Source organism: Strongylocentrotus purpuratus, unplaced genomic scaffold (assembly GCF_000002235.5).
Source record: "Strongylocentrotus purpuratus isolate Spur 01 unplaced genomic scaffold, Spur_5.0 spur5_contig_866, whole genome shotgun sequence".
Classification (NCBI taxonomy): domain Eukaryota; kingdom Metazoa; phylum Echinodermata; class Echinoidea; order Camarodonta; family Strongylocentrotidae; genus Strongylocentrotus; species Strongylocentrotus purpuratus.
In genome coordinates, this window is record NW_022145575.1 from 1,108,459 (window position 1) to 1,122,419 (window position 13,961).

At 40.2% G+C, this 13,961-nt stretch overlaps 1 protein-coding gene across 1 annotated transcript in view; it reads left to right on the forward strand.

The window, feature by feature from the left end:
* The first annotated feature begins 1,646 nt into the window (after nt 1-1,646).
* LOC100888394 (sodium- and chloride-dependent GABA transporter 1) overlaps nt 1,647-13,961 on the forward strand; it is a 32,282-nt gene continuing 19,967 nt past the window's right edge. Inside the window, exons 1-4 of the mRNA XM_030974258.1 lie at nt 1,647-1,887; nt 8,226-8,357; nt 11,977-12,140; nt 13,602-13,780. Coding sequence (XP_030830118.1) covers nt 1,755-1,887; nt 8,226-8,357; nt 11,977-12,140; nt 13,602-13,780 — 608 coding nt within the window. The 5' untranslated portion in view covers nt 1,647-1,754. The remainder of the gene's footprint in view (nt 1,888-8,225; nt 8,358-11,976; nt 12,141-13,601; nt 13,781-13,961) is intronic.

Consider the following 13,961-nt stretch of genomic DNA (forward strand, 5'->3'; position numbering starts at 1 on the left):
CAAATTCGTGACCTGCCAGTGTCAAAAATAAGGAATAATTATGCACATCCGACGATAATTTGATGTATAAAACCCCTGAGCTTCTGAGGGCTCCGCCCTGGGCGAAAAAGTGTAAAATACATTAATTTTACTTTTTTTTGGAGATAGATTTCCTATATCTGCTGTTCATAAATGTCAAGGCTGAAGTGTATTTTGTAATCGAACTCAATTTGTAAATTGATACATGAATTGGCACTTCAGGTGGGCCCTGCAATCGCTACTACCCATCAATTACCAGGTACTCATTCACATCGTTGTGGAGAGTGGCAATTTAATGTGGATGTATATTTTCATGAATACAATTATTACCGGGCTGGGAATCTTACCCTCAACCCTTGGATTTAGAGTCAATGAATGAACCACGATACGACGACAATATAGCAACACATTCGGATCTCGACTTTGGACTCGACTACTATACTGAACATGATTTTTCAATCCTTTTGACGATTTATATTTAAAATAAAACAGCACCAAGAGGTATAATTACGTACATGTATAATAATAATAACTCCGCTTTATATAGTGCTTATAACATCTATGATTTACAGCGCTCTATAGATATTACATATATTATTATCCCGGTCATTGGATTCAATACTTTCCCGCACACAGTGTGTGCACAATCTCCACTCCCTGGGGAGCCAGCCAGGCGTAACGTTACGCTCAAAACTGTTTGACCAACAATGACGGTCGCATCCTACCTGGTACCCATTTAACACCTGGGTAGAGAGTAGCAAGTGCAGGTTAATATCTTGCCAAAGGATATTAGTGCCGTGTCGGGATTCGAACCCTCGACCTTCGCATCTGCAGTCAAGCGCCTTAAACCGCTCGACCACGACACTCTTACGCGTGTAAGCCTATGATTTACAGAAACTTGGATTTTGAGCCAAGTACGCTACATTATGTGAGGTGGATTAACATCAGCGCTGCGCAATTCACATATTTGCAATAAATGCAGTAAAATCATGTACATTGGTCTAATATAGAAAGTACATGCATTCAGGATATGTATGCGGTTCACCAAGGCTGCATCGCACCGCAACACCGCATACCAGGGGCGTACGCAGGGGGGGGGGGGTTGGGGTTTCAAACCCCCCGCTTTGGTATTTTTATGTGTGTAAACCCCCCTAAAAAAAACTTAAAGTGACCTTACCCCCCCCCCCCCCAACGAAAAAAGATGTCAAATTTTCAAATTTCGAGACCAAAAACCAAAAAAAGTGTCCGCTTACCCCCCCCCCCCCCCCCCCAACGAAAAAAGAAGTCAAATTTTCAAATTTCGAGACCAAAAAAAAAGAAAAAAGTATCCGCTTACTCCCCCCCCCCCCCCCCCCCCCCCCCCCCCCCCCTGAGCGACTTTTCAAATTTTCGGGAGCAAATATTTTGGGCCAGATTTTAAACCCCCCCCCCCCCTTGAAAAAATCCTGCGTACGCCCCTGCCGCATACATTACTATAAAGTTTACACACTGAACTTGAAAGAGAACGTCATGCTGAGTCACACCTACCGTACATTTGTTTAAGCCCCCCCCCCCCCCCCCTGAGAAAAATCAGTTACAGTTGCAGGTACTTCCTGGTTATTCAGCGCAGAAGAGGATATACATGATAAGACACTATGACAAACATTCGGCGTTCATGCATGATAGCTCGAAATATATCTTGACTATAGGATAGACCTGTATACCAGCTAGACCTATATCATACTGAACTATAGAATATGTCGGACCAGGCAGCGATGGATCGGGAACGGTGGAGTTGGCGATTTGAATCTATTGGGACGAACATCGGCTTCGTAGCCTGCTTTCAGAACTTATGGCGCTTCCCTTACCTCTGCTACGCCAATGGCGGGTGTAAGTAGATGACATTTTATTTAGATTATATTTCCTTGCTGTGTTGAACTAGCACGTACATCAGGATTGTTGCTCTATGCAGGCGCGGATCCAGGGGGGGCCGAGCGGGCCTTGCCCCCCCCCCCCCCCCGCAAAAAAAAAAAAAAAAAAGAGAGAGAGAGAAAAGGAAAAGAAGGGAAAGGGAAAGAGGAGAGAAAGGGGAAAAAAGAGGAAGAAGAAAAGAAGAGAGGGAAGAAGGAGATCGGGGGGGGGGCAAAAGGACCAACCTTCCCCCTCCAATCAAAAAATAAAAGAGAAGGAAGGAAAGGGAAAGAAAAAAGGAAAATAGGAGATAAAGGGAAGAAAAAAGAGGAAGAAGAAAAGAAAAGAAGGGGGATATCAGTTGCAATTTTCCCGCCAACAAGTTGTGGATCGAGGGGAGGCAAAAGGCCCTTGCCTCCCCCCCCCCCCCCCCCCCCGTCTCCGCTAAACAAAGAGAGAAGGAAGGAAAAGGAAAAGAGGAGAGCTAAAAGGGAACAAAAAAGAGGAAGAAGAAAAGAAGGGGAGATCAGTCAACAATGTGTGGAGCGGAGTGGGGGCCAAAATGACCTTGCCCCCCCCCCCCCAGCAAACCTAAGTGAGAGAGAAGGAAGGGAAGGAAAGGGAAAGAGGAGAGAAAGGGAAAGAACAAACAGAGAATGAAGAAAGGTAAGGGATATCAGTCGTAATTTTCTCGTCAACAAGGTGTAAATCGGGGGGGGGGCACTGACGTACTGATAGGGGAGGGGGGGGGGCTTTGGGGAAATCAAATTCAAACGTGTTTTTTTTTCTAATTCCATAACGGTGGTTTACAAAAAATGCAGAAATGACATAATTTTCCCCAATTTTTCCTCACTTTTAAGTAAATTGTACTTTTTATGCGTTTGTTGGAAAATGACAAATTCCTAAATGTATAGCCAGGCAAGAAAATGCTTCTTTAGATGCCTACATGTCAGGGCCCGCGGAACGACGGGGATCGGGATCCTCGAGCCCCCCCCCCCCCACCTTTTTTTGAAAAAGTATATTAAAGAGAAATAGAAAGAAAGAGAGCAAGAAAGAAAAAAATAGTTAAATGCCAGTGTCACATTATAATGAGGTATCAAAATATGCTCATCTGACCATGATTAAATTAAATGCCTAAAACCACGAGGGCTCTGCCCCCTGGGTTCCACCTAGGGCCCTAAGGTGGGCCCTTAGATGCTCATCTGACAGTAATTAAACGCCTAAAACCCCTGAGCTTCCGGGGGCTCTGCCCCCTGACCCCAACCAAGAGCCCTAACGGGCGGGCCTCTTGATACTCATCTGACCGTAATTGAGTGCCTAAAACTCTTGAGATTCCGGGGGCTCCGCCACCTGAACCCCACGCCAATTAGTGACCTGCCAGTGTCACAATTAGGTATCAAAACAATGCTCATCTGACCTTAATAAAATTCCTAAAACCCCTGAACTTCCGGGGCTCTGCTCCCTGGACCGGCCTAGGGCCCAAAGGCGGACCCCTGAATGCAAATCTGACCGTAAATTATTGCCTTAAACCCCTGAGTTCCGGGGGCAGACAAGGTATCAACATATGTTCATCTGACCGCAGGCGCGTAGCCAGAGGGGAGGGGGGGCGGTCGGGTGGTCCCCTCAAAAACGCCGGCCAAAAAAGAGAGGAGTGAAAAGGAAAAGGACGTAGGAAGAAAAGGGAGTAGACAAAGAACATTTTTGAAATTCAGACAAAGATTAAGAGTCGAGAACGGTACGAATCGTCTGCTTTCTCTAATGATTTAATGAAACGTAAAAGCTTCCGCGCTTCGCGCGGGAGGTGAGGAAACATAATTCAGACGAGGATTATATTTGGGAACGGTACAACGAATCGTCTTCTTTCTCTAATAATTTATTGAAATGTCAAAGCTTCCGCGCTTCCCGGAGGAGGGAGGGGGAAACTCGCTCCTCCCTGCACCCACCCCCCCCCCCCAATTACGTCACTGCTGGTCACCATAACGTACCAATATTTGGCTCGCATGATTTCAAATTTGGGCCCCCCCCCCCTAAGAAATCCTGGATCCGCACCTGATTCACTTGTTCACTTGAACTACATGTTAACAAGTAGATTGTATATATTGTTTCGAGCTTTCTATACTAAGAGGTGTCTACGATTACACACTCATAGCCTTGAGCTCGAATTGGAGCCACCATAAAGGGTCGAGATATCTCTTGACCTCAACACGCCAATCAAAACAAATGAAAAGAATCACGCGACGCAAATCTTCAATATTTTTACTTGAACTTGATAGTCGCTTTATTCCTTAAACTTTTGCTGGTAGCATAATGAGTGTATGAAATCAAAGGCGTAGAAAGGGAGGTTGGGAGAGGAAGAAGGAAACAATGCGAACGCAAGAATTTTAGGTGAGCCTGGTAGGCTATACAGGCGGTTCCATTTCAGGTCGCCCAATGTCGGTCCGCCCCCTTACAAAGTCGCCCTCAATTGGTCATGTCCCCCCCCCCCCCCCCCCCCCCGATTTTTTTTGGTTGGCGATTTTGGGATTCTTGGTCAGCTCGCCCCAGCTTTTTTGGTAATTTCGCCCCTAAATTTGCTGTTTTAATTTGATGCCTTTTACAAAGTCAAGCAATTATTGGTTCCTAGCACTAGGGTCTGCGTTACCCTAACTCTAACCCTAACCCTAGGACACCGGGCCCCGCGTTACCCTAGGACACCGGGCCCCTGCGTTACCCTAGGAAACCAAGGTCCGTATTAACCTAACTCGAACCCTAACCCTAACAATAAATAAAGTTTTTTTCCCATGTTTTACATATTATATTATTATCAGGTATATCGGTAAAAACCGATATATCACTTTGAGTCACATATCTATATTTGTTTCAGATTTGTTGGGGGTACAATATTGAACTCTTAAATTCAATTTTATTGGTCCAAAAGAAAATTCGTTGCGTTTAAATGCATTATTTTCACAGAGGGGGGCCCCAAAACGCCGGCCAAAAAAGAGAGGAGTGAAAAGGAAAAGGACGTAGGAAGAAAAGGGAGTAGACGAAGAACATTTTTGAAATTCAGACAAAGATTAAGAGTCGAGAACGGTACGAATCGTCTGCTTTCTCTAATGATTTAATGAAACGTAAAAGCTTCCGCGCATCGCGCGGGAGGGGGAAAATGAAATTAGACGAGGATTAAAAGTAATAACGGTAGGCCTACAACGAATTGTCTTCTTTCGCCAATGATTTAATGAAACGTAAAAGCTTCCGCGCTTTGCGCGGGAGGGGGGGGGAACTGAATTTAGACGAAGATTAAGAGTCGATAACGACACAACGAATCGTCTTCTTTCTCTTAATGAAACGTACAAGCTTCCGCGCTTCGCGCGGGAGGTGAGGAAACATAATTCAGACGAGGATTATATTTGGGAACGGTACAACGAATCGTCTTCTTTCTCTAATAATTTATTGAAATGTCAAAGCTTCCGCGCTTCGCGGAGGAGGGAGGGGGAAACTCGCCCCTCCCTGCACCCACCCCCCCCCCCCGATTACGTCACTGCTGGTCACCATAACGTACCAATATTTGGCTCGCCTGATTTCAAATTTGGGCCCCCCCCCCCCCCAAGAAATCCTGGATCCGCGCCAGGCTCTATGTGGGGATGGGGTCAGTCAGACCTCAGTGGTATGCAACCGCGTAGCTAGGATTTTATTTAAGGGGGCGAAGCACTTACAAAAGCGCGTTCCGAAGGAGGGTGGGTGCGAGGTAGGGGAGTCCCTCCCACCCGCTCCCACACCTCTCTTGCGAAGCGCGGAAGCTTTGACGTTTCATTAAACTATAGAGAAAGAAGGTGATTCGTTCTCGACCTTTATAACCCTTGTCTGAAATTTCAAAAATAATATTTGCTTCATTGTTTTAGGTCTATACAAGATTTCGATTTGTTTTCTTTTAGAATTGAGCATCATGCATGTGATAAATATATTGACCAATCACCAAGCAATAAGTATTTTGTCATAAGATTTCCTTAATTGCTTGCGGGAAATATGTTCGCCATTATTTGCCACATTAGTGTGACTTATTTCTTGTTTATTTCTTGTTCGAGAATATGAGAGCGGGGTTGTATATACATACTGGCTAGCAATTCCTACACTCTCCTCAACGAATATACAATAAAAAGGTAAAGAACCCGGCCCGCTGTACATAAAATATCCGTCGAGCACCGTTGAGTCATTGTGTAGGTACGTTATGTCGAGCAATACAAAAGGCGAACTGCGCTGGACTGGGCTTATGGCTATAGAATTCAAAGCTCATTTCACAATTACATTAAGAAGAATATAATTATGATACATATCTGATGTTTCCTTTGTAATCTTGTTATTTGTTAACGCAGTCTAATTTGTCACCTTCCTTTGTCTGCTCCTTTTTCTTCCTACGTCCTCTTACTTTTTTCTCATCTCTCTCTCCCCCCCCCCCCCTTTTTTTTGGGCGGCGTTTTTTTTTTTTTTTGGGGGGGAAGACCACCTCAACTCTTTTGCTTTCCAGTAATACCTAAAATATATTATTTCAAGAGGTCAACGATAGTCGTCGCTCGAAAACCGCCAACCTATATTCTTATCCATCCCGCTCGTTTTTGTCAGAGGATTTTGAGATAAACTATTCTTCTATTCAGGAAAAATGTTTCGACAAAAAATAACTTCGTTACCGGTCAGGAGCTAGCAAAACACAACGCTATGTCAAAATGTGATTGCAAAAAGAACAAAATTAGCCGAATATTTGGGCTCAATTTGCATTGTTTTCCAAGTTCGGAAATATTACAAATAATATACCAAAAGAGAGAGCAAGAATCGTAAATTCAGTTACCACATCATTTTTCGATGATATCTGAATAATTTTTTGCAGAGGGAGGGGTTTTGTTGGCTCTTTCCAAATCTCGTGACATCTCGCACAAAATCTCGCGATTTGGGATTGTACGGCCGTACGTGAATCTACAAAATTTGCAAAAATAGCTCATTAAATAGCGCGGGCGCTGCGGTCTGACTGGAGTGCATCAGTGCCCCTTCAAGAGGGTGGATTGATTTCATTTATTGTTTTCATTACATTTATTTATTTAATCATGGTAAATTCGCTTCAGCCTAAACGATAGTTTTTCAAGGAGTTCATTAACTGAATAACGTCTAATAATTATTTGATGATGATTATTAACCTAGTATAATTAAATGATTATTAGACCAAGTGGATAGTAGACAAAATTGGCATTCGACAAACAGTAATAATACTGATTAGGCTTATATGAGTATATGTTATCGTCACTATTGTTATAATTATCATTGTCATCATCATCATTGTATTCACTATTAGTATTGTTAGAAGTAGTATTAATAGTGGAGACCACTGCTCTACCAACAAGTAATAGTAGTAGTAGGACAGCAGTAGTAGTAAAAGCCGTATGCACTGTAAAAAAGAATTTGTTCATTGGTAATTTTTACGTATTTTTTTTATGTAGAATTACTTGAAAACATTAGTTTTGCCACTTACGCACTAAATTTAAGTCTTGCTAACTCAAACTTTCAATTTAGTAGAACATACGTGGAATATTTAGTAATTTTAACTCAAAATCAGAAATTATACGTATTACTCAAACAATTTATGTTGATTATTCTTATCTTTTTAAAGTAAGGACCGATGCAGTGCGTAATAGAAATATTTACATAATTTATGAATATTCATTAAGACCAAATTATACTCTTTTTTAAATAAAACAATTCTTTTTTGTGGTTGAATGAAAATTTAAGGACTTTAGAACATTTACTAATTCATTTAACAAGGCTAAGCAAAGACAAGACAATTTTTAATTGTTACCCAGTTCAAAACAAATAAAAACTTGATATTTCAGAAAAATTGTCAACCAATTTTCCTTTTAAGATGTTACGATCAAGTATATATAAAATTTGGAGCCTTTCAATATGTGTCCAGTTGAAGCATATGTAATTGTTTGTGATGGTGGTAGATATATATACGGTTAAATCTTAAATAGAAGTAGTGAATGATTAGTGGATGTTACTTGTTAGATTAGATGGGTACCAAATCGTGCAATATGTAATCCTATCATAGCTTTTTTTTAATTATCTAAAATGATTACAATACTTAAATTATTTACGTTAATGTAACTCGATTTAACTGAGTAAAAATTTATTCAGCAAAATAAGTAAATTCTACTTAAGATGCCGTAGGTAATATTTACTTAATAAAAATAAGGCAATTCTTTTCCTCAATTTTATTGAGTTATTTCGACTATTATTTTTTTACAGTGTGGTTTGGTAAAACTTTTGATTATGTTCTCTCTCTCTCTCCACAGTTCTGTTCCTCATCCCATATTTACTATGTTCCATGTTTCTTGCGATTCCTCTCATGTTCTTGGAGACGGCACTCGGTCAATACACCTCCTCAGGTCCCATCAGAGCATGGAAGATATGCCCACTTTTTCAAGGTAAACATAACTAATTAATTAATATTTCTGAAAAGAAATACAAAACATATATACATTGTATAAAACAAGAATTTATTAATGGGAGACCACGAAAAGACGAAATGGCTAAAACGTGATTCCCAGATACGTCAAAATACATGCGATGTACGTACAGTACGTTAGGTTCACACAAAAGTCCGTAGTTTTAATCTTCAAAGTTATTTTAACCGTTGTTAGGCACCGTGTCGACGCAATTGTGGTTACGAAACTTTAAATGCGTAGACGTGGGCGTAGATGAGAGTTTATATCTTGGGATGCATTTGTACTGACAAGTAAATAAATATATAACAAAATATTTTGGGGTGCCTTCATTTTCGATAACCCTCTAACAGGCAAAAAGACAAAAGAAAACGTAATCACATGTTTGATGGTGAATGTTTGCTCTTAAGTCACGGTTGGTTTAGAGTAGTCTTTCTGTTTGTTTATGGAGGGGTGGGGGTGCGTGAATCAAGAACAAAATCGTGAGGGAATTTTGATAGTAATCTCCCCCTGTCCAAATCGGAGGGAAAGTGTCAACCATCCCCGGTATTTCCGACCATGGAAAGACATAATAAACCAGCATTCACTCAGCTTCGACTCCCATCTTGGGGTTCAAGGGGGTGGGAGGGGCAGGGAGGCGATCGAATTCTTGTCATGTTCGGCAAACGAGGAAAGTTATAGCGACTAAGCATGAAAGGGTGGTAAGGGGCCACCCCTCCATTCATAAGAAAGAATAAAAGCACATGTAAATAATGCTCAATAAGATTTTCCATAGTTTAACACCAGATTGTATCCAGACTAATCTCTCTTACGAAGAAACCAATTCCCTAAGAAATAGAGTGGTGAAGCGTGACGTCATCAAAAATCTATTTTTAGAATTTCTCAATTGTTTTCTTCATTTTTCGAAAGGTTTTCAAAAATAATTTCCAAATGTCGAAAACCAATTGTATATGTTAGGTATTGGCTGAGATATGACCAGCTGAATAAATATATTTCCTATAGGAACTCAGTGTTATTTTGCTCTGGCTCCTAACCATTACGAGTTAGTCATTTTAGTAGTTATCAGATTTGTATATTTCTCTTTCTTTATTCCTTTTGAATGATTACATTTCTCGTAATTGATGCTTGTACAGCGCGTAGAGAAACTTTTGTTTTATAATGCGCTTTATAAGTATTAATATTATTATTATTCCTTACCTCGGATTATTCATTATTTTGTATGAACTACAAAATCAACCTTTTGCGATAGATCAGTTTACCAACATATTCACATTATTGGGATACTCTTTAAACAAAGGTTGTTCTTGAAAACACTAACGTTTGTACGAGGGTTGCTCGACATAGCAACAAATGATGTACGCAGACTGGATTCCGCGTATTGTAGTTCATTCATTGAAAACGGATTGATGAAAACACTCGTCACTAGGTCCCTAGGAAAGAAAACAAAAATCGATTTGAATATGTGAGCAAAGAGCGGTCTAAAGCTTCCAGAAATTATTTTTTCAGTGTTTAGCGCATGAGCATTACTTGCCTCTTTCACTCTTTTACACACTTGACTTAACCCTAATAAGGCCGGGCTATTTGAGTTCTTAGTAGGGCCGGGGGGCATTATGGCCCCCCTCCCCCCCCCCCCCCCCCCTTAGGATCTCGGCCGCAAAGCGGCCGATCTCCGCGAAAATTTGCACGCATGTCAAGTGAAGTGTATAGAATAATATGATGATTTCAATTTTTAGAAAAATTCGCATATTTGCATATTTATGGTAATTTATGCAAATAAATTCATAAAATCACATTTTTACCCATAAATCATATATTATTCATATTTAAGCATTTTTTTTTCACTACATATATTTATCAGACCATTTGAAATAAAAATACGACAAAAAAAGTTGAAAGAGCCAGCTTATAATAATAATAATAATAATAATAATAATAATAATAATAATAATAATAGTGTAAACTTATAGAGCGCACACACCGTCCAGGGACGCTCATGGCGCTAGCTCAGCAACAGTTCTCTTTGATACAAGTAAAATAATTTTGCAATATTTTTTGTGATATTTTCTTATAACCCATTTCAATCCTCAGCTCTGCCTGGTGGGGCCCGGTGCCCTCCAGCTGCTCCGTTCACTGACAATTTAAGGGACTAGCCCAGTCAGCACATTATTCACAGAAGCTCTAGCATCTGAGGCCAACAGGCCCCACACAGGCAGCCAATGAGACTAAAGGGTGATAACTAATTAATTTCAAATGTATATACAAATAACATATCAATTATGGATTTAGTAAAATAAACTTATACAACTTAAGGAAATACTGGGTTACAAATGGAATAGGTAAGTCTTAAGACGAGTTTTAAAGGCAGAGTATGTTGCAATACAGCGAAGTGATGAGGGAAGCTTATTCCATAATTTGGCTGCTGCATGCGAAAAAGCATGGTCTCCCCATTATTCCTTATGTTATTTCTTGTTTTTACAATTTCTTATGTATTTCATTGTTTTGTTTAACTTATGTATTTTATTGTTTTTGTTGTTTTATTTCCTTTCTTACTATAATTCAACTATTTTGACTCCCAAAACAACCACCTAAACTTTAAACAAGACTCAATAACCAATGTTTAATCTATTTTAGGAAAAATGACATTTCCATATGTTTTGTACACAAATCACAAAAATGAGCGCTTTTCGGGCTGACACGCGAAGACAAAAGGTCACCTGACCTTGTAATTGTAGGTCCGATTTTCATTTTTTTTTTTAAGATGCGCAAGACTCGAAAGAAAAAAGTCAGCGAGCGGCGGGGCACCATCCATATGCGTTCTCGAGCAATCGGAAAAATCGTGGAGGTGGGGGCCATAATGCCCCCCCCCCCGGCTTATTAGGGTTAAGATGCGAAGGCCGTGGGTTCGAGCCCCGTACCTGTACCACTGTCCTTTGGCAAGTCATCAGTTTGACATTTCCCACATTCGAATCAACCAAGGTATTTTTTAAATATATATTTTATTACAGAGCACTTGTAACTTTTTTATTCTCAAGGGGTCTATAAAATACAAGCCATGCTTTTTCAATAGAACCTCCACTATGTTTACACCACCTTCCCAATCTTAAATGATTCATATGAATAATTGTTTAATTATTTGTCGTATCATTTGTTTAATATTGTATTATTGAACGCTTGTATATATTGCATATTCATTTGATTATATTATGTGGACAAAATATTTAAAAAACTTGAAACCTTGAACCTTGTATTACTAAATGGATACCTGGCTGGTAGGAAGTGTTTCATAAATTCTGTGAGCATACAGCAAAATCGGTAGCCTAGCTGGAGCCGGTAAGTTTTTATAAAATATATGTTGAACGCTTTTTTTTTTTTTTTGGTAATACTCCAAGGCTCGTACAGAAATGACGCGGCATAATCACGGCTTTATTATTTTTTTTAGTGATGACGTTACGTGTACAATACACGGATCTCAGTGAATACGCAGAAGTCCTTTGTTGCTCATAGTTGCTATTCATTTTACATGTACAAAAACCCGGGTGGCTCTTTTTGTGGCGGTTTACCACGCCCACTCCTGAACACGCCTTTAATTTGATTATCGAAGGTATTGGTGTCGCCACCACTGTCGTCGCTTGGTGGCGTAACATCTACTATAACGTCATCCTGGCTTGGACTCTATACTACCTCTACAGTTCGTGCCTTGGCGGTGAGTTCCCCTGGACGAGATGCAATAATATATGGAACACAGCTACATGCCTTGAAAGCTCCGTAAGTCTAGACTCTGTACATCCCTCCCCTCCCCCACTCCATCCCATTATTTAAAGCTTCCTCAGTGGTGGATCGGGGGGGGGAGTCGGGCACACAAGTCGCCCCCACCCCCCCCCCCCCTGGTAAACCAAATATGGCAAACTTATACGACAATGACAAGTATCTGGTATATCTGTATCTAGGGAACAAACAAAAATGTAATAAAATTTAATGCAGAAATCTTTCTTAAGAGCCTCCTTACAAATTATTCTATTCACAGGCTTCGAATTGTATTTCAATAGACAGAATGCAACTTGCTAACATAATGGCCCGAATTCACAAAGGAGGTTTGTCGACAAACAAAAGGTTTATGTACGTCATATGACGCGTTTTGACGCATTTTTCACAAACCTGGTTTGTAAAAACGCGTCGAAACGCGTCATATGACGCACGAAAACCAAGGTTTGTCGACAAACCTCCTTTGTGAATTCGGACGAATGTGTTGTTAGGTAGGACAAGTCATAAGTCTGTAATTCGCATTTTACAATTGAAATACTATTGAAATACAACTATTCGTAGTTAAGCGGGTGAATGAAACAATGTGTAATATTAATAATAATAGATCACATTTATAACGCGCCTAATACATTGTAACAAGGCACTTAGAAAAGATTTGTGCATGAAATTTGATTCCATAACGAAAATTGTCTATTCCAATACCCTATATCACATATAAGTTCTATTCAGATTCCCTTATCATACATTTATCGCACATTTCAGTGGGTAATGGACAAGGCTATTGAGGACAAGGGCTTCGGTTGATTTCTCGAAAGTCTTTGTGTTCGTGCATAGCTCTAGATGGGAAGTTTGAGTTGAGTTAATGATACAAGTAATGATAAACACGATCGCCACTAATTTCGAAATATCAACTTATTGTATATCCCACAGAAATCCTGTTCGAATAAGGGAGTTTACAGATAGCACATAGTCCAAATGACCCCAAAGATCCACAGATCTTTTACACATGGAGAAGTTCCACTTTGAGCATCTTTTGAATAATGTCTGCCAAAGTCCTAGATGTGCTTCATGAATACCTTTTGTTTGACCTCTTGAAAAGAATACCTCCACCTGCGTATCATAGAATGTACCGTTAGTGCATGAATGAATAATGTCACATAACTTTCATGAGCGCATATCCAGTATTCATCTCTGTGGGTTTTACCATTTTGGTACAAATGACCTTTATCTGCCCATGCGCAGATTGTATCTGTAAACTCCCTTATTACGTCACACGTCTTTGCAATGTTCGCACATCTCAAAAGGTGATGTACAAATTAAGGCCATTGGAATTGCCTTAGGCTGATTTTCGAAGGTAGTTGCAATCGCGATAATGATGATAATAATGATAATAAAAATGATAATAAATATGGTATTAACCATTGTTGTTGTTATACTGTATCACGTTGAATTCATTGACTCTAGTCTAAATGGGTGTGCGTCAACGGAACCTATATCATCGGCAACAAGTGGGAAACGTATCCAACGGAAGCACCGCGAGCTCCATCGTGGAACAGTAGGGATGTAGCAGGGTCTTCAGATAACCCTGACAAATGTGCTTATAATTACCCTTCAACCACCAACCCGGCCCAGGAGTTCTGGCAGTAAGTTTCATGATAATGATGATGATGATGTCAGATGATGATGATTCTAAAACTCACAGTATCAATACTACTATATCATCAACGTTTCCCACTTAGACCGGTTTACTAACATATTCAAATTGTATACATACTTTTCAGACGAGGTTATTCTTGATAAACCGAACGCTTGTTCGGCGCTTCC